The following is a 21956-nucleotide window of genomic DNA, read 5'->3' on the forward strand; positions in this document are numbered from 1 at the left end:
AATACCTTCATCCCAGTAATAAATCTCTTAAATTGCCTCAAATGCCAGTATCCAAAGTACAGGGACAAAAATGGTATGCAGTATCCAGGTATGGCCTCACCAACAACATATTCAGTTGTAACAACATTTCCTTATTTTTAAACCCTGAGCAATTAAAAGTCAAAATTCCATTTGCTGTTTTAATTATTTGCTGCAGCTGTATGCTAATATTTTGTGTTCCATGCACAAGAACACACAGATCCCTCTGTGCTGCACTTTTTGGAATCCATTTTGATTTAAATAAGTCTGCCTTTTGATGCTTCACATCAAAGTGTATGACCTAGTCCTTTTCTACTTTAAACTCCATCTGCCAAGTTTTTGTCTATTCACTCAACCTATTTATAGCCACTTACAGACCTCTTAAATCCTTATCACAACATGCACTCCAACTTTTTGTTTTAAATTTTGCTCCCTCTAATAAGTCCTTAATACAGATAAAAACAATTGAGGCCAAAGAACAAATCCCTAGTGGTATTCCACGAGTTGCAACTTTCCAATGTGTAAAGACCCATTAATTCCAACGCTTGTCTTCTGTGTGCTAACCAATCCTCATTACCACCAATAATATGAGTTCCTATATTGTGTCATTACCTTTTATGCAGCACTTTCTCGAATGCCTTCTGGAAATTTTCAGGAAGGATGTACTGGCCCTGGAGTGGGTTCAGAAGAGGTTCACGAGAATGGTCCCAGGAGTGAGAAGCTTAACATATGAGGAACACTTGAGGACTCTGGGACTACACTCATTCGAGTTTAGAAGGAAACTTATAGAATATTGAATGGCCTGGACAGTGGATGTTGGGAAGATGCTTCCATTGGTAGGAGAGACTAGGACCCGAGTGCACAGCCTTAGAGCAAAGGGGAGACCTTTTAGAACAGAGATAAGGAGAAACTTCATCAGCCAGAGATTGGTGAATCTATGGAATTCACTGCCACAGAAGGCTGTGGAGGTAAGGTTATTGAGTACATTTAAGACTGAGATAGATAGGTTCTTAATTATCAAGGGTTACGGGGAGAAAGCAGGAGAATGGGGTTGAGGAACTTAAGGAGGCATGGTTAGTAACTTGGTGGAGGACACCGAAATTGGTGGTATAATAGACAGTGAAGATGATTGTCTAGGATTACTAATATCTCTATCAATTGGGTCAATGGCTGAGGAGTGGCAGATGGAGTTCAATTTGAACAAATGTGAGGTGTTGCATTTTGGTAAATCAAATGTAAGTTATTAGAGTGTGCAAAAAATATTATTGAGAATGATTCCAGGGAAAAGAAATATCACCTACATGGATACTTTGGAGACTTGATAGAGTTCAAAATCATGAAGAATTTACGAAGATTAGATAGGGAGAAACTGTTGTCATTGGTGCACACATCAAGAAACAGAGGGCACTAAGTAAGATAACACGGTGTAGAGCTGGATGAACACAGCAGGCCAAGCAGCATCAGAGGAGCAGGAAAGCTGATGTTTCGGGTCGAAACCCTTCTTCAGAAATTGCTGTGTTCATCCAGCTCTACACCGTGTTATCTCAGATTCTCCAGCATTGGCAGTTCCTACTAGCACCGAGTAAGACAATTGTGTTGAGACCTTCATTATTTTTCACAGAATCCCTACAGTGTGGAAACAGGCCCTTTGGCCCAACAAGTCCACACTGACCTTCAGAGCATCCCACCCAGACCCATTCCCCCTTTAACCCACCTAATCTAGGCATCCCTGAACATTGCAGGCAATTTAGCATGGCCAATCCACCTAGCCTGCACATCTTTGGACTGTGGGAGGAAACCGGAGCACCCGGAGGAAACTCATGCAGACACAGGGAGAATGTGCAAACTCCACACAGACAGTTGCCCGAGGGTGGAATCGAACCCGGGTCCCTGGCGCTGTGACGCAGCAGTGCTAACCACTGAGCCAAAGCAGTTTGTTTTAAAAAAAGAACAAAAGACTGATGTTTGCTGTTGGGAACTTGCCTGGAAAGATCATGCAGGTTAAGTATTGCTCAAAGAACACTACAATCAAACAGACACTGAGATGTGGTTATGCTCAGAAATTGTCAATTGGTTGGATTCTGAACAGGTGAATCAAACAAGGACTGGTGCTGGCCAGCCAACCACAGAGCATTTTGTAAAAGGAAGAGAAATTAAAGGGTGAACTGACTTTGACTGGGTTTGTGGGTATGAGGCAGTACTGCTTTTGAAGCTGCTTGATCGTTTCTTTTTTCCTGGTTTTGCCCTCTTCAATTATTCTCCAGTTATCACATTTTTGAAAGCCCTGAGCAAAGAATTTCAGTATATAAAAGGAAAGGAAAGTCTCCAGAGAGCTGCAGAAGCTGTTTATATTGACCAGTGACTTCAGAATTCAAACAAGCTACAATTTGATGTGCCTGTAATACAACGTATTGGATTTCATGAAGACGTGGTTTTCATTGTTGAATTGGTTATCAAACTGTCAAATTACAATTCTTTTTCTTAATTTATTCCTTAATTGTGTTTGTCTGTATGTCTGTTGGTGTGTCGAGGTTGTGGCTAGTTTAGCTCAGTTGGCTGGATGGTTGATTTGCAAAGCAGTATGATGCCGACAGCATGGATTCAATTGCCATCACTGGCTGAGGTTACCATGAAGGACTCTCCTTCTCAACCTCTTCCCTCACCTGAGGTATGGTGGCCTTTAGGTTAAATCACCACCAGTCGTCTCTCTGTAGTGAGACAGCAGCCATGTGGTTTAGAGCAGATATTTATTAGATTGCCTTATAGTTCATTGGTGTTATGCTAAAGCTATATTATTGCTAAGAAATTGTTAATTTTTGTTTGTTATAAACTTGGTGACCAAGATCAGTTATTTGTTAATAAATTGAAGAACTGTGGATACTGGAGATCTGAAATAAATAAAACAGAAATGGCTGGAGAAACCTAGCAGGTCTGGCAATATCTATGAAAGAAAACAGAGTTAACGTTTCAAGTCTTTTACAATTATTTGTAAAGTCTGGTTAGGAAACAACTGAGCAATTTTGAGAGTCATAGAATATTTAGTTTTGCTGTGCTGCAAATCCATTGTTAGTAACAAAAACAAAGTTGCTGGAAAAGCTCAGCGGGTCTGGCAGCATCTATGAAGGCAAAACAATTGAGTTAACGTTTCGGGTCCAGTGAGGCTTCCTCAGAACTGATGGTGGCTGGGAAAATGTCAGTTTATATGCAGAAGAAAGGGAGGGAGATGGGGTAGGGAGTAAACGATACGATAAGAGCCTAAAGAGAGAGAAGAGCAGTTGGACAGACAAAGAGTTGATAGTAATCAGGCTGGGAGGGTGAATAGCTGTTAATGGGGACTATTAGTGACTAACAACAGGGGGTGTGTAATGGCAGGCTATGTGATAACAAGGCCTGGTGTGTGGGGTAGGGGGCTGGAACATGGGAGAGTTTAGGTCCTAAAATTATTGAACTCGATATTGAGTCCGGAGGGCTGCAGGGTCCCCAAGCGGAAAATCAGGTGTTGTTCTTCCAGCTTGTATTGAGCTTCACTGGAACACTGTAGCAAGCCAGAGACGGAGATGCTGACCAGGGAACAAGGTGGCGTGTGGGAGTCAGTGGGTTTGTAGAGAATATTAGTGGCCAGTCTATCCCCAGAAATGGAAACAGAAATGTCAAAGAAGGGAAAGGAGGAGTCAGAGATAGACCAGGTGAAAGTGAAGGCAGGGTGGAAATTGGAGGTGAAATTGATGAAGTCTTCCAATTCCAGACGAGAGAGGGAAGCAGCACCGATGATATCATCGATGTATCAGAGAAAGAGTTGTGGGTGGGGGCCGAAATAGGACTGGAACAAGGAATGTTCCACATACCCCAAATAGACAGGCATAACTGGGGCCCATGCGGGTACTCATGGCCACCCCTCTTACCTGAATAAAATGAGGGGAGTTGAAAGAGATGTTGTTCAGGGTGAGGACAAGCCCAGCCAAGCAGAGGAGGGTCGTGGCGGTTGGGGATGGTTCTAGTCTTTGTTCCAGGAAGAAACAGAGAGCCTTAAGACCCTCCTGGTGGGGAATGGGCGTGTAAAGGGATTGCACGTCCATGGTAAAGAGGAGGCGGCTGGAATCGGCAAACAGGAAGTTTTGAAACTGGCACAAGGCATCAGAGAAATCATGGATGTACATGGGCAGGGATTGGACCAGGGGAGAGAAGACTGAGTCAAGGTAGGAAGAGATGAGTTCTGTGGGGCAGGAGCAGGCTGAAACAATGGGTTTGCCCAGACACTCCTGTTTGTGGATATCTGGGAGGAGGTAGAAGTGAGCTGTGCGGGGCTGAGGGACTATTAGCTTGGAAGCGGAGGGGAGGAGATCACCGGATGAAATGAGATCAGTTATTGTAGTAGATACAATGGCCTGATGTGTCATGGTGGGGTCATGGTCCAGTGGAAGGTAGGAGAAGGTATTGTTAGTAAATTTGATTTGGCCTGGCTTGCTATCCGTGTTGTAACATTTGCAAAGGAAGCAACAGTAACACAAGGCAAAACCTTTGATACAGTAAGTGGTTAAGATCTGGAATGCATAGCCCAAGATTGTGCAGGAGATAATTGGAGCTTTTGAAAGAAAATTGGGCAACCATCTAACGACAAAAACATTCAGGTCTACAGGGAAAAAGTGGAGGAATGAGACTAGGTGAATTGGTCTTACAGATACTATGGACACTACAGACCAAATAGGCAACACCCATGTATTAACTATTTGATGATTCAATGAATTAGCATTCCCTACTTGCTTTTCACAATGTGGTCTGCTCCACACTATGGAAATCAAACACAGATTGGGTGAATGCTTTGTGGAAAACCTCTGTTCAGTCTGAAAGCATGACTGCAAGCTTCTGGTGGCCTCCCATTTTAATTCCCTACTTTATTATCTCATGCTATCATTCCTGTCCTTTGCCTCCTCCAATATTCCAATGATACAAATTGCAAGCTCGGGAACAGCACCTCATTTTTCAACTGAGCACTTTTCAGCCTTCTAGACTCAACACTGAGTTCAACCATTTTAAACTGTAATTTCTATCTCCATCGTGTTTCCATTTCTTTGCATTTTTCATCTTAATCTTGTTTCTCCCATTTTTGGTTTCTGCCGTTAACATCAGTTGGACACATCTTACGGTTTCTTTATTTGTCCCTTTGCTTCGCCCTACCAACTCTTTTGTTAATTTCTCCCATTTTCCATATAAGACCTTCTCTTTCGTTTTATTTTCCACCCTGCCCTGACTTGGCCCACTGAAAACCTACTACATTTCTGATTTTTCCCAATTTTGATGAAAGATCACAGACATGAAACCTTAACTCTCTTTCCCTCTCCACAAATAAAGCCAGTGCTACTGAGCCTTTGAAGCATTTTTTGATTTCATATCAGATTTCCTGTGTCTGCAGTATTTTCCTCTATTAAAATTACTTCATAGACACTTTTAATGTATTTAGTAAAACAAATGGGAAGTGCTACACAGTGTCAAAGACAGAAACAAGAACATCTTCGATTAGATTTGCTTCACTCAGCCAAGAAAAGCAGTATATACAGATTGTTAGATGGCTATCTCTCTCTCTCCGTCTCTCTTTTATTTAAAATGCCAGAGACAGTAACAAGAGATTTCAACTTATTAGTCAGACTTTACCTACATTTCATCCATCAATCACAGATTGATGCATACTGTTCATAGCATGTTTTAACATGTGATATCAAAGTTAGTTCAAGTCCCAGGATACTGATATTGCACGGACTCAGTCTCAAGATACAGGTCCACCATGTTGAGATCAATATACGCAATGGAGATTGCTGCAATGCTTTTGTAGATTCTTAATATGATCTCTCGGCTGAAGTTGAACAATTTCTTAGTCGATGCCCCAGGCCTATACTCGCTGTGCAGAAATGGAAAACTTTAGGGCTTATAGTAATATGGCCAGCATAATTCAGACAGATTAACAATGCAAAAGATCAGGAAATTTTATAATCAAGGTATTTGGTCACAGAACACTTACAATTGTACTTTGCAAAATTATTTATCCAGGTTTAATATTAAGTTTGCCCAAATCAGGTTGTGCCTGAACTCACGTACAAAAGAGGGAGCCGTTAGCCTAGTGCTACTAATGCAAAACTATTAACAGTGATCCAGGTAATATTCGGGGGACCCACGTTCAATTCCCACCATGGGAGATGTTGGAGTTTGAATTCAATAAAATCTGGAATTAAGAGTCTAATGATGATCATGAAAACAATTGCCGATTGTTGGAAAAACCATCTGGTTCCCTTTAGGGAAGGAAACTGGTCAGGCCTACGTGTGACTCCAGACCCACATCAATGTGGTTGATGCTTCATTGTCCCCACAATGAGGGAAGAGCAATAAATGAGCAATGCCCATGTTGCCTGAACAACTAAAACAATTTGCTGGCGATTTTTAAATCGGGTTATTAGATTAATAGGCCAGGTTACCATTCTTAAATAGATCAAAGACAAAAACAAAACTAAAAGAACAAAAAAGAAACAATTATATTCTATTAGAATGCTTGATTACATTGGTTCAGGAAAATGATCTTTGGTGTAAGTTAGTATAATCAGTTTGCTGACTTTAGCACTTTTATGATTTTCGATACACAAACAAAAAAACTCAAAAATGGTGAAAGCCAATTGTTAGCTTAAAAATAACACTTTTTTCATATCAAATCACATAAAAAATAAAATGATAACTGACAAAGCAAGTTCCATTTTGGATAAATAACCAATGTCTTTTCTACCAATTGACAAAAAAACTAGGGTTGCACCTGCTGTCTCAGAGTGATTTATAACATCATTACAAAGTGAAGCTTTTTGTTATCACTTTTCTGAAATAAAGCTTAGTGAATTGAAATTTCTTGTCAATGCTCAGCTTGTACACTGGGAAAGTTTCCTAACTGCACATGATACACAGATACAGTTGAAAATTTACTAACTATAAAATTATCCATCCATCCAAGAAGCCTCAAAGTTTCTGCAGACTATTTTGTAAATGGTACACATTGCAGCCACATTGTGTCAGTAGTGGAAGCAGTGAATGCTTAAGGTGGTAGATGACATGTCCCTTTATATTAGCTGAAAAAGAAGTTGCTGACCTCAACGTCGTAATGCTCAAATTCTGGTGGCCCTTCTCTAGAAAGGATGTTGTTAACCTTGAGACAGTGCAGAAAAGATTTATAAGGATGTTGCTAGGACTGATGGGTTGGAGTTATAGTGAGAGGCTGAATAGGCTGGGGCTTTTTACCTTGGAGCATCACAGACTAAGGGGTGACTTTATAGAAGTTTATAAAATCATGAGGGACATGGATAGGGTGAACAGCCAAGGACTTTTTCTGAGGGTGGGGGGAGTCCAAAACTAGAGGACATTGGTTTAAGGTGAGAGGGGAAAGATTTAGAAAGGACCTGAGGGGTAACTTCTTCATGCAGAGAATGGTGCATGTATGAAACGAGCTGCCAGAGGAAGTGGTGGAGGCAGGTTCAATTACAACATTTAAAATGCACCTGGAAGGGTACATGAATAGGAAGCATTGAGAGGGATATAGGCCAAATGCTGACAAATGGGACTAGGTCAGTTTAGGATGTCTGGTCAGCGCAAACAAGTTGGTCCAAAGGGTCTGTTTCCATCCTGTATAACTCTGAAACTCCATAAAAGATTTATTCTGCTTTTAAGAGTATTTTTTTCACTGTTAACATTCTTAACAAGTTTTCAGCTTGTCCATTGGAGGTGTATGTGCATCTTCAGTTATTGCCCACAACCTGCAAACAATTAAACACAATTAACCACATTCCATCAGAACTGGAATAGATGTGATATATGTGAGCAAGTGAGATTTAGGTTAGGTTGCATTGTTGGTTGAGGAGGAGAATGTAGTGGGTATCGGGGTGTAAGAGGTGTGTTGGAGTTAGTTTGAGGAGTGTGGAGCAACGGAGGTGAGTGAAGTGAGCTGGGGAATGTGGTGGTGGTGGTGGTGGTGGTGGGGGGACAGAAAATGGGATGTTACCCAAGATGTCATGGGGAAAAAAAATTGTTTGAAGAATTTGATTAACCACAAGACAAACAAATGTTTGGTCCTGCCTGGCAGTTTTACTAGTGGTCGACTGGTGTGTTGTGTGGGTTATTGATTTATCATTGGCATCTTTTACCCTGTTTATATCAGAGCAAATTAGCATGGGTAATGTAACACAAGAGTGATAACCTCAATCAACGCATGATTGACATTTTGTTGAACGGATCATTTTCTGAGTGTTACAGCAGTACAGAAATATTAATTATTTCAAATGTTGTGAATTTAGAGAACACTCTGAACAGGCGACCTGTTCTCTTTAGATATAATCTGTGATACTAGAATTATACAGCACAGGAAGCAGACAATTATCCCAGTATGCCCATGCTGACTATTTGAAAGACCAGAAGGATAAGATCATTTTTCTCCTAACTAATTATTTCTTACTTTTGCTATTGTGGTATTGTGCAATACCACTTGTATTGTACAAAACCTGTGTAAACATATAATCCCACCAAATATCTTCACTAATGTAGCAATTCCACATTCTACATATACTTTAAATGCCCCACCCACCATTGACTAAAGCAAAAGAAGCTCTTTACAGTTACAAAATCACACAGTTGCCTGCAAATCCTACATCTCGTACTCCAGTAGCTGCAAGGGCTCTTTTTCACTTTACACAGCAGGAACAAATCTGACTTGGATATCTTTGGTTTGTAGCAGTTATGGCCACAGCCATTCACAACTGATTAAATCCAGGTTACAACTTTAAAAGTCTCTTAACATGACAGAGGACAGAGATGTAGCAAAAAAAGAGGCAGACCCTCTGCCAACACTGTTCCTGTCCATCTGGTCCTCTGCACCCTCCTGCTTGGCTCCTCCTTCAGCTCTGATCTCATGAAAAGTGTGCAGCTGCCAATCATTGAACAAAATGGGAAGCAGTTGGCAAGTGACACAGAAGTAAGAGAGAGAGCACTATGCAGCAGTAAGAGAAGCAGCAAGAATGAGGTAGGTGAGGGGATCAGAAAGACAGAGTACAGTAAAGAAATCAAAAAGGTAGGAAGGAATCTCAATACACAACAGGGAGCACAGAGCATTTCTCTTAGAGTATTTATGACACTATCTAGGCACAAATCACAAAAGATTCAGGTCATGCTGGATGGCTGCAACTGCCAGAATATATCAAAGGTTGACTTCAGGGCGAGGTTGGAAGGGTACAGCTTGGATAAGAAGGGCCGATATTAAACTGGATGTTCAGCCATTCAGAAATAAATCCAGATCAGTGCTCTGATTCCTGTACCTTCCAAAACAAAAGAAATTTTGAAAGATCATTTTTCCCAAACCTTTCCTGTTTTGGCAACACATTCTATCCAAGTGGACACAGCGCAAAAAAATTTTTTTGCGCTCACCCTTTCACCAGGTCTCCCACAAACTCTAATGGCGATGTGGCTGGAAGCTGTGATCTAGAGTTTATACTGGAGCCAACAGTAAACCACAGGAGTTACTAAAGCTGACTCAAACCCTTTCCTTGGGCTGTTGCCTAGGCTGGGCTTGACACCTCCATCATGTGGCTGGGCACTTATTAGAGGTGTGCTTTAAACTGCAGGTATTGGCTTCTGTCCTTTTTTAGAAATTAATTTTGTGTTAACTCAAATATTATACAAATTGGGAGTTAAACAGTTGAGTTAACATTACTGTATGAACAGTGTATAAAAGAAAATCCCTTCTCAGTTGTTAGTCATTATTAGTTCAATATCTACTTCAAATAATTGCACAACTCCATTGTTATCAATATAATTATAATCGCTGTGCTGTTATTTATACCATTGCATTCAAATTACTGAATTATTCAAATTTTATATTACATAAACCATCACTGAATAATCAGTACATTGTAGCAGTGTCGCTGAGGTCAGTTTCAGACTTCACCTTCTTTCCTGAACCAAGCCCACTTGTCTCGACAGCCAAAATCTTCTCTAGACTCGGTTACCTCAACACTGACCTTTCCACTGATGAAACTTGTTTAAAACTTCTGCTGCACATATTCTACTTTGCATTAAGTGTGCTCATCCACTGCACTTCACAGCTAAATCTTGATTTCCCACTCCCAATTTTTGATTTTTAAGCCCATCCGTGATTTTATTTTATCCTACATCTACAATTTTTAATCAATCCCACAAGTCCTCTTCACTGAAGATTTGTTCCTCTGACCCTAGCCTCTTACTCCACCTCCTTCCCTCCTACTTTCAGTGGCTGCTCATTCAACCACTTCAGTACCATCATCTGTACTTCCCTTCATAAACATTCTGCCTCTTCATGGAAAACCATGCTTCTTACCAAGTTTCTGGTCACCATTCTAACCTCTCCCTTTCTGTCTCAGGCAATGGCCACTTTCCTTATATCCACCTCTGGGAGGCACAGTGGCTCAGTGGTTAGCACTGCTACCTCACAGTGCCAGGGACTTGGGTTTGATTCCACCCTTGGGAACTGTCTGTGTGGACTTTGCACATTTTCCCCTTGACTGCGTGGGATTCCTTCAGTTTCCTCCCATAGTCCAAAGGTGTGCAGATTAAGTGGATTGGCCATGCTAAATTGTGCCCCAGTGTCAGAGATGTGCAGGTTACAGAGATAGGGTAGGGGGGGTGGGATGCCCTTCAATGGGTTTGTGTGGATTCGTTGGACTGAATGGCTGCTTCCAAACTGTAGGGATTCTATGGAAGTATGAATTGAAGAGTAACTTCTGCAATGGGGGAAACTTTGGCTTTGGCATCCAGAAGCACATTGATCTGGGCACAGAGTATCCGAGCAGTGTAATTTATGGTCTGGATTTCTATGGTGCACTTCAATGAGACAAACAATTCCATGGCATTCCTGTTTTTCAGCTGAATTGATTGCTCAAAAGTGGCACATTTACTTGCATTTACTAGAGAGGTTTGCAACATAGTACATAGAACAAGCTAAAGAAAGATCAAAAGCATTAATGCTTCAAATCTATCAGTAAAGATACCCTGTGGGCGCAGCCGCATTTTTAAAATCGCCTCAGCAACTAGTCGTTTGGAAGCAGAACTGGCTTGAAGGTAGGAGACAGAGGTTGGTAGTGGAGGGTCACTTTTCAGACTGGAGGCCTATGACCAGTGGTGTGCACAAGGATTGGTGCTGGGTCCACTGCTTTTTGTCATTTATAAATGATGTGAACATAGGAGGTATGGTTAGTGAGTTTGCAGATGACACCAAAATAGGTGGTGTGGTGGACAGCCAAGAAGGTTATCTCCGAGTACAACGAGGCCTTGATCAGATGGGCCAATGGGCTGAGGAGTGGCAGATGGAGTTTAATTTAGATAAATGTGAGGTGCTGCATTTTGGAAAGGCAAATCAGGGAAGGACTTGTACACTTAATGGTAACATTCTGGGAAGTGTTGTTGAACAAAGAGACCTTGGAGTGCAGCTTCATAGTTCAATGAAAGTGGAGTTGCAGGTAGACAGGATAGTAAAGAAGGTATTTGGTTTGCTTGCTTTATTAGTCAGTGCATTGAGTATAGGAGTTGAGAGGTTATATTGCAGCTGTACAGGATATTTGTTAGGCCACTTTTGGAATACTGTGCTCAATTCAGGTCTCCCTCCTGTAGGACAGATGTTGTGAAACTTGAAATGGTTCAGAAAAGATTTACAATGATATTGCCAGGGTTACAGGATTTGAGCTATAGAGAGAGGCTGAATAGGTTGGGGCTATTTTCTCTGGAGTGTCAGAGGCTGAGGGGTGACCTTATAGAAGTTTATAAAATCATGAGAGGCATAGATAGGGTAAATAGACAAGGTCTTTTCCACAGTTTGGGGGGAGTCCAAAACCAGAGGGCATAGGTTTGAGGTGAGAGGGGAAAGATTTAAAAGGGACCTGAGGGACAACATTTTCCACACAGAGGGTGGTGTATGCATGGAATGAGCTGGCCAAGAAAGTAGTGGAGGCAGATACAATTACAACATTTAAAAGGCAACTGGATGGGTATCGGATTAGAAAAGGTTTAGAGGGATATGGGCCAAATGCTGGTAAATGGGACTAGATTAATTTAGGATATCTGGTTGGCAAGGATGAGTTGGACTGAAGGGTCTGTTTCTATGCTGTACTGCTCCACAACTCTATGACTCTATGAAGCATCTAAGGATGTTGTATAACATCCAAAATGTTGAACTGTGACATTTCTACACTAAAAGTAGATTCCAAGTGTAAACTGCAATTACTGAATTTGAAAACATAGGAGAAAAGAATTCAACGTTTGAGACTCAGATTCAGAGATGTACTCAGCTGACTGCATAAACCCTCTGATTTGGTTTCATTGTCAGTCCTCAGTAAGTAGCAGCTCAGCCTTTTAAAAGTAATCCATTAAAGTAAATTAGAAATCAGAAGAGATTACAACATTTTCTTGAGCATGAAATGGCTAAAGTGCAGAACTGCTGGAGAAACTCAGCAGGTCTGTCATCATGTGCGGAGACAATCAGAGTCAATGTTTCGAGTTTAAACGGAATTCTGGAGAGTCGTAATGGACATGAAAGCTTAACTCTGTTTCCGATCAGGGCTCCTTCAGAAATACAGTGCCATACTTCAAATGCGACAGGGCCTCATAGTGAAGGATAGTCAGGGAAAGCAAACATTGCACAAAAACAGAAGTTGCTGGAAAAGCTCAGCAGGTCTGGCAGCATCTGTGAAGAAAAAATCAGAGTTAACATTTCGGGTCCAGTGACCCTTCCTCAGAACATTGCAATGCTGAGGATTCCTCAACAAAGCAAACATTGCTCTCTTTTTCACAGCAGTCAGTTGCTTTGTTCTTTGTTCTTCTAGCATTACAGGTAGCTATTTTGGCAACTCCTGTGAAAGGGCAATTATGGAAGTGTGGTCAGGGTGCCGGGAGGCTAAAGTGAACCTGCCAAGTGGGCAGAATGCCAGGTGGGTAGATTTCCAGGTAGGCAGAGTACTGGGGTTCCAGGGCACAAGGAGCAGGGGCCCAGGTAGGTGCTATTGTGCTTGGGGTGGGTGGGAGACATCTGGTCATTAGGCAGTAATCAGGAGTGGGGGTGGTCACAGCTCCCTCACGGCGTGTGTGTGTATATACTTTAATACTTCACCTTTTAACAATCTAACTTTTCCTTAATATCTATTTACTTAACTGCAGCAGAACCCTCCAATTTAAATGGATATTTTTGGATGGATTGCAGGATTAGGGGATTAGCCATCAGAATCTTCAATTTCCTGGGCATTTCTCCTGGACTCTGCAATGTTGGGGATTCCTCAGAGTCCCAATGTGCGATTGCTATCTATATTGCAGAAATGACCATCTGGCCATCAGAAAACCTGGGCCTAGATTACCATTCCTTCATTATTGCTGGGTCAAAATGATCAAACTCCACTCTAGCAGAACTGTTGGTGTACCTAATCTATAATAGGCAGTTAGGGATGGGTAATTAAGGCTGGCCTAGCCAGTGATGCCTAATTCCATGAATTAGTAAAAAATTACACACATAGCAGGAGTCTACACACAGAACTCATTTACACTTTCCCACTATTTGTGTCCTCTTCAGTAAAGGGCACCTTTTTGAAAAGGAAAAGCAGAAACTAAGAGAAAAAACATTCAAAAACTAGAAAACGTCTGGGGAAGTTTCCCTTTAATCACTGCAGGCAATCATACACATTAATGATAACCGTTTTCTCTCATCTACTTTCTGTAACTCAAGCTCAGAAACACACCCAGGCACCTTACAGAGAATTCATATGTATTATTCATTCTGGCCATATTTTCACAGGTCAATCTTTCTGAATATATGTTTTATCATTATCTGATTCAACTGCGCCTAGTTCTCCCAACCTGATTCAGCTCAAACAATCCATTTAGGAGCCAGTACCTAGTCAGAACTGCTTCCATTAATGACTACCCTTGCTACTTTTGTTTGATCACTGATCTATCACAGTTCCCTCAGTCGCCACCAAATGTTGTTGTACAACCCTTTCTTTGTATATCCTAAATATTTTCTGAAAATTACAACTTGATATTTTTGTTTTTAACTAAAATTTTAACATCTAAAATAAGTTTTAACAACAATTTAAGAAGGTTTCTTTTAAACGCACATGACCAAATGTCTCATTGAATTGTTTTTCAAATAGTTTATTATCTTCAGTAGAGCTTTTACTTTTAGGCTTCAGCCTCTCAATGTTAAGGATTATTCAGAGCCCTGACTGATTGTTAAATGTAAATGAGCAGTCTGAACATAGGTAAACTCGCCAGTCTCAGAGGACCATAGGGCTGCTCTCTCATTAGACAGAGACAATTGGTGGTGAGTTTAACCCAACAAGGGGCAAGGTTCAGCAGGCAGGACCTTTGTGGTGGCATAAATCCAATTCCCAAGGTTGCTTCAGTATCATTTAAGTTGTTGAACAGTTGCATGTTTTTATTAGCTTTTGGCTGATTTTTGCTTAGTGTTTTTTCTAAAATTGCTGGACATGAGGGAAAAAGAAATACAGGGAGATGCCATGATACAAAGATATAAGAAAAATGGCTAGATTTAAGGAGGAAGAGATGAATTAATATCGCCTTTCCATTCCCACTACCTCCATAAAGCTCAAAAAGGACTAGGAAAAATTCATTTATCAAGCTCTTTGGGCAGGCTGTTGTCCAACCTCTGAAATAATGTTAGTGTTTGCTATAGCTAGCCCAGAGTGTATGGGAGCATATGGTGTGCATATTGAAAGAATGCCATGATGTGGAAGTGCCGGTGTTGGATTGGGATGAACAAAGTCAGAAGTCACATGATACCAGGTATAGTCCAACAGATTTAAAATCACAAGTTTCTGGAGCGCTGCCCCTTCGTCAGGTGAAGTAACAGGTGAAGAAGCAGCAACGCTCCAAAAGCTTGGGATTTCCAATTAATCCTTTGGACTACAACCTGGAGTCGTGTGACTTCTGTTACTGAAAGAAGGGAGCAGGGCAGATGGATAAGATGGCTAGTAAGGTATAAAGGGTACTTGCCTTTATTAGCCAAGGCATAGAATGCACGAGAAAGGAAGTTACGCTGGAACTAAATAAAACACTGATTAGGTCATAACTACATGCAGTTTTGGTCACTATATTACAGAAAGGATGTGACTGCACTAGAGAGGGTGCAGCGAAGATTTATCAGGATGCTGCCAGTGCTGGTGGATCTGAGCTATAGAAAAGATTGGATAGGCTGTTCGAGTTAGAAGCTCTCGAAACATTTAAGCAGTATTTAGATATTCATTTGCATTGTCATCGGCTCCAGGGGTACGGGCCAATAACTGGAAAATAGGATTAGTGCAGTCAGATCTTTGTTGTTCAGCATGGACACACTGGGTTGAATGGCTTCCTATGCTGGAAATGTCTAAGTACATTTTAACAGTAGTTAAAGCAACAAAGAGAAAGATTTTAGGACACAAAGATCAACAGGCCATATAATGACTGTAATCATCACCTGTGAAAATTAGTTATTTGTAATTAATGTGAATTTATGTTGTAAATGCTACCATAGTAAAGACTGTGTAACATTATCTAATCCACTAAGTAGCAACTGGCCTTTCCCTGAAGTCCATTTTCCAAGATTCATTAAAAAATACTAGAAGCAAAGTAATGATCCAAATAAATAATATTCTAGAGATTAATAACAATCTTAGAATTTCTATGAAACAGCTAATTACTTGTTTATAAATTGAATCATACCTTAGCATTCAGAATATCACAAGAGGAAAGCGAACCACGGCTGGCACAGAATTAGGATACAAACTATCACATGAGTTAATCATACCAAGATTAATAGTAACGAAAATAGTTTGCTTTACCTCAAGTCTCTGTACAATTTCTCTGATATCATCTGCACAGCTTTCCATAGCAGACAGCAGGACGCATTCTCCTCTTTCATAAAAAATCTTTATGGTCATTAAACCAGAGGTCCAGCCAATGACATCCCTGCATGAGCAATTAAACACCACATTTTTGGAGTCTTGCTCTACAAGAACGATGAATTCATTTGAGATTCCGACAATACATTCAATATCATTAGACTGGCCAAAGTCCCGAGCAATGACATTCCACACAATAGCTCCAAAGCTGTACAGCTGCGCATCCTTCCGGGGCTTTGATTTCTCCTTTTTCTTTGCCCCAAGGGTGATGAAACTGAATTTCACCGAAGAGTCAACTGTAGCTGTGGTAACAAAGTTTTCTGCCAAATCTTTCAAGTACTCCTGCCTTGTCCTGGTAGCCATTGCCCGGAACTTGTCAGATTTGTGTGCTGCATTTTCTGCATTGATAACTTTGGCAAGAAGAAAGTCCCTGAATACTGCTGACTTTGGAAAGGTGACTCCTTTGGGAATAGGTGGGCCAAATGGAGGTACATCTTTAGACCTGGATACAGCCACACTGTATGTGTTAAAAGAGATACCACATTAGATTTTTAAATATAAATACTAACTACAGTAGGTACAGTTTGTCACAGAAAAAGAGCATAGAATAAAAGCATAACTGACATAATGCATAGAAATTTATGGAGGAGCAGACTTGGAAAGTATTTCAATCACCATTCACCACCTTTTGGGGAAAAGCATTCCAAAGACTCAGAAAATATTTTTTTCATATCACTCTTAAACTTATTTTTGAACTGTGACTCGTAGTTCTAGAGTTTCCTACAAGCAAACATATTCCTTCCACATGCACCCTGTCATGATCTCTCAGGATTGTGTGTTTCAGTCTTCTATATGCTTATGAACACGGGCCTAACTTGTCCCAACATTTCTCATAATACGACCCGCCTATTCCAAGTATTAGTCTAGTAAAAACTTTCCTGAACTGTTTTTAATGCATTTACATCCTTCCATAAATAAGGATACCAGTACTCCAGATGTCATCTGACCAATGTCCTGTGTAGCTGAAGCATAACCTCCCTTTTTCTCACTTTCAATTCCTCTTGCATTAAATAATAATATTCTGTTAGTTTTCCTACAACCTTACTGTACCTGCCATCTAATCTTTTTATGACTCATGGACAAGGACACAGATCTCTCTGTATCTCAAGAGTTTTCCAATCTCTTACCATTTAGATAAAATGCTTCTTTTGTATTCTTCCTATCAAAATAGACGATTCCATATCTACTCACATTATATTCCATTTATCAGATTTTTGCCTACTCACTTAGCTTATCCATATCCCTTTGTAGGTGCCTTTTGCCCTCTTCATTTATCTAACTTTGCATCATCAGCAAATTTACCAACCATTCCTTAGGTCCCTTCATCTGAGCCATTTATGTAAGTTGTAAAATATTTAGGCCTTAGCATTGTTTGCTGTTGAATACCATGTTGCATTTTGCCAACTAGTGAAAAACCCTTTAATTTTTACCTTCTCTTTCCTGTTATATAGACAATCTACTTTCCATACCAATATGTCACCCTACACAATGAGAAGGTGCATTCATAATGTGGCCAAATAGGTTGATTACCAAATTACAAATCATTCCAACACACTCTAAGGAAAAGTAGGAGAGATTCCTGTCAGGAATGTGATGGAAAGAAAGCTGGAGCCTGTACCATCATTACCCATTACCTCCAGACTACAAAGTGCATGTAAAAACGTTGACAGTGTTTCCATGGCAAATTGGCCCCAATATTTTGTAACACAGCTCCACACGCCATTAATATGCTCATTATCAATTAATTTTTGTTTCTTAAAATTACTCTTTTTTAAAAAATGATTTTATGGGATGTAAGCCAGTATTTATTGCCCAATCCGAATTGCTTTGGAGAAGGTGTTTGTGTGCTGGCTTCTTGAACCGCTGCAGTCCTTAGAGTGTAGATACACCCACTGTGCTGTTAGAAAGAAAATCCTTAGTAGTTAAATACTCAACTTTCTCAAATACTCCGTCTACAAATTCCCTGTGAATGGAAAAATGGAAACAAATGCCCTGCCTGCAAAAATAGTAGACTCGCCAACTTTAAGGGCATTTAAATGGTCATTGGATAAACATATGGATGATAATGGAATAGTTTAGGTTAGATGGGCTTCAGATTGGTTTCACAGGTCGGCGCAACATCGAGGGCCGAAGGGCCTGTACAGCGCTGTAATGTTCTATGTTCTACGTTCTATGTTCAGAGGCACTGAAAAGTCAAATCCTCAACCACTGAATGCAAGATTGACAATCAGTGTATCCACAAACTTGTGCTATCAGCAAAGCGTTAAAAGGAATTGAAAGGTCCTAAAGAAAACAACTCATAAACGTTTGTGATTTGGACTGGTCTCAGAAGTGCAGTTCTGACTTAATTTCCTCCCACCAATAGTGCGTGTCTTGTCTTGTCTCTTTCAGTATCTATTAGTATCTGTATGTGTTCAGGAATTCTGAGAAAGAGTAGAGTTTAAGTTAGAGTTATAGATTAGCAATTCAACTTGTCTTTTTTCCATTGGTTAAGAAGTTTGGTTACTGTAAATAGTTATTTTTCTTTCTTAATAAACAATATCTGATGTACACATTTTTTTCATCTCAATTAAACGTTTAGATAAAATTGGTTAACTTGGCAGTTTAGTTAAATGTTCACAATTGTGACAACTCTGGGAATAGTGAGGCTTAATTTCCAACGTACTACTCCAGTGAGTTATGGCACTATGCATCTGCTTCCTTAGTCCTTTGCAATGGTCGCAATTGCATTTTGGAAGGTTCTGCCAGAGGTGCCTTGCTGTGTTACTGCAGTGCATCTTGTACACATTGCTGTCATTGAGCATTAGTGATGGATAGTGTGACTTTTGGAAGGTTGTGGATGGACTGTTATCCTGGATAATCTCAAGCTTCTTTAGTGTTATTGCCCTTAGCCAGGCAAGCATCACACTCCTGTATGTGCCTTATAGCAGGCAGACATGCATTGGGAAGACAGGATGTGAGTTATTCACTGCAGAAATCCTAGCATCTGATGTATCCTCCCAGTCACAGTATTTAGAGAGGCTTAGTCCAGTTTAGTTTCTAGTCAATGATAACATCCAGAATGTTAATAGTTAGGGTTTCAGCAATGATAATGCTACTGAATTTCAAGGGGCGGTGGTTAGATTCCCTCTTGTTAGAGATGGTCATTGTCTGGCACATATCAGCCTAAGCCTGGGTATTGTCCAGGCCTTGCTCATTGTGAACACGGACTGCTTCAGTATCTGAGGAGTCACAACTGGTGTTAATCATCATACAACCCTCAGTGAATATCTCTACTTTTGACCTCATAATGGATGGAAGGTTATTGGTGAAGTAGCTAAGATGGTTGGGATAAGGAAACTACTCTGGGGAACACCTGCAGGAATGTCTGGTGATTCAGATTATTTACCTCCAACAACACAACCATCTTCCTTTTCTCTAAGTATTACTCCAATCAGCGAGATTTTACCCAATTCCATTGACTACAGTTTTGCTAGGGCTCCTTTTACTATACTTGGTCAAATACTATCTTAAATTTAAGGTCAGTCACTTTGACCTTGCCTCTGGAGTTCAACTCTTTTGTCCATGTTTGGGCCAAGGCTGTAACGAGAACAGCAAGTGAATGGCCCTGGTGAAACACAAACAGCGTCAACGAGCAGATTATTCCTGAGCGAGTACTGCTTGATGGCATTATTGATGATGCCCTCAATTACTTTGCTGATGATCAAAATTAGATAACATGGTGCTAACAGGCTGGGTTGGAACTGTCCTGCTGTTTGGACACCAGGCATACCTGGGCATTTTTCCACACTTTCAGGTACACGTTTTAGAGTCATACAGCACAGAAACAGACCCTTCAGTCCAACCAGTCTACGTTGAACATAATCCCAAACTAAACTCGTCCTACTTGCCTGCTCCTGGCCCATATCCCTCCAAACTTTTCCTATTCATGTACTTTTAAACATAATTGTGCCCACATCCACCACCTCCTCAGGAAGTTCATTCCACACGCAAACCACCCTCTGTGTAAAAAAATTGCCTCATGTCTTTTTTGAAATCTCTCTCCTTTCACCTTATAAATGTGCCCCCGAGTCTTGAAATCCCCCATCGTAGGGAAATGACATCTACCATTAGTGCTATCTGCACCCTTCATAATTTTATAAATCTCTATAAGGCTTAAACTCCTATGCTCCAGTGAAAGAAGTCCCAGCCTATCCAGCCTTACTTCATAACTCAAACCTTCCGTACCCAGCAACATCCTGGTAAATCTCTTCTGAACCCTCTCCAGCTTAATAATATCCTACCTATAACTCGGCAACCAGAACTGTATGACGGAAACTTCAAAGAATTATGTACCTGAACTCCTAGGTGCCTCTGTTCTACAACACTACTCAAGGTCTTGCCATTAATTGTATAAATCCTGCCCCTGTTTGTTGTTCCAAAATGTAATACCTTGCATTTATCTAGATTGAACTGTATCTGCCATTTTCCAGCCCATCGACCCAAGTCTGACATAGCTATATGGGGAAAGCTTGGTAAGGCTAAGTTATGGAATACAAATCGTCAGTACTGCTGCCAAATCTTGTCAGGGCCAACAACCTTTGCAGTGTCCAGTGTCTTCAGCCTTTTCTTTAATCATGTGGAGTGAATCAAATTGGCTCAAAACTCACATCCTGGTGTTTCAGGTGGAGGCTGAAATGGTTTATCCACTCGGCACCTCTGGTTGAAGATGGATATAAATACGTCAAAGACAAAAAGATTTGTCTTTTTCACTGCTGTAGTGTGCTCTCCCTTCATTGAGCATGAGGATATTTGTGGAGCCTACACCTCTAGCCAGTTGTTTAATTGTCCACTACCATTCACAACTGAATGTGACAGGATTGCAGAGCTTAGATCTGATCTATTGGTTTTGGAATTGCTCAGCACTGTCTATTGTATAACTTACAATGACTTTTGGAGATTTCAAAATAAAAATGATCTCCATGTAAAGGTATAATGCTTGATGTTATTTTCTCCTCAATATTTTCTTTTACTGTTTCTCACTTAATGCTTTCTGGAGCTCTTCCCACAACTGTGCTCCATTTGATTGGGATTTTTTTTTTGCCTTAGTCTTTCATTACAATTGCAAACTTACTGGAACTCCGATTTTTTTATCCATTTACAGTTCAGTTCTGCCTGAGTCTAAGATTACCATTTGCCTTAACAAATGGATCCAATCACAATCCTACTCCTTCCATTTAAGAGTCTAGTTGACAGCATTTGAACAATTTTTTAAAAAACTATTATTATTAGTTATCAACTCCACATTCATCTCATCCAGATCTTGCTGGCAGTCTAGTTTCACAATGCAACCAATGGCAAAGCCAGATGGGCACCCAATAAATTGCAGGCCCCATCACACATTCTATTTCTTACATGAAATATTGCTATGGTGTTAATTTAAGAACAGCTATTTACTTAAAAAAACAACTCTCCAAATTCATCCAACGACAATATGAGTACAGGAGAAAATGTCTGTACTGTAGTTATTTTCATCAATCTATTTGGACATGTCATAACACACCTCAAAGGCAGGTAGGACTTAAACCCAGACCTACTCGCCCAGGTATCGAGATACTCTAATTTCTCTATTATAAACAACATAGAAATAAAAGATTAATTGGTGATACTGATTTATCAGATTCTCTGATCAAACTTCATCTGTTTTCTTTGCTTTTTAAAATTTCCTACCTACAGTATTTTCTCATTAGTTTTCCCGTTTTCCAAAGGCATCAAGTCTGGCAGTCACAAATCTGCTACCTCCCCAGAATTCCTATTTCATGACCAAGCCTGACTGCAAGTATTAAATAAGATATTCAGCCACATAGTGTGTCATAGCTAAGCTCTTTTATTCCCTAAATCATTGATGGGATTTGGGTGTCAGTGCTTATTGGTTATCCCTAGTTGCCATTGAATTGGTAATTCACTGCT

The 21956-nt window shown here is 40.4% G+C and overlaps 1 protein-coding gene across 1 annotated transcript in view; it reads right to left on the reverse strand.

Moving 5' to 3' along the window:
• The window catches only part of LOC109917628 (signal-induced proliferation-associated 1-like protein 2), a 401246-nt gene that overhangs the window by 158752 nt on the left and 220538 nt on the right, over window positions 1-21956 (reverse strand). The window contains exon 9 of the mRNA XM_048597090.1: window positions 15888-16464. Within this exon, the coding sequence (XP_048453047.1) occupies window positions 15888-16464 (577 nt within the window). The remainder of the gene's footprint in view (window positions 1-15887; window positions 16465-21956) is intronic.

The sequence above is a fragment of the Rhincodon typus genome, chromosome 5 (genome assembly GCF_021869965.1).
Source record: "Rhincodon typus isolate 14 chromosome 5, sRhiTyp1.1, whole genome shotgun sequence".
Lineage (NCBI taxonomy): Eukaryota > Metazoa > Chordata > Chondrichthyes > Orectolobiformes > Rhincodontidae > Rhincodon > Rhincodon typus.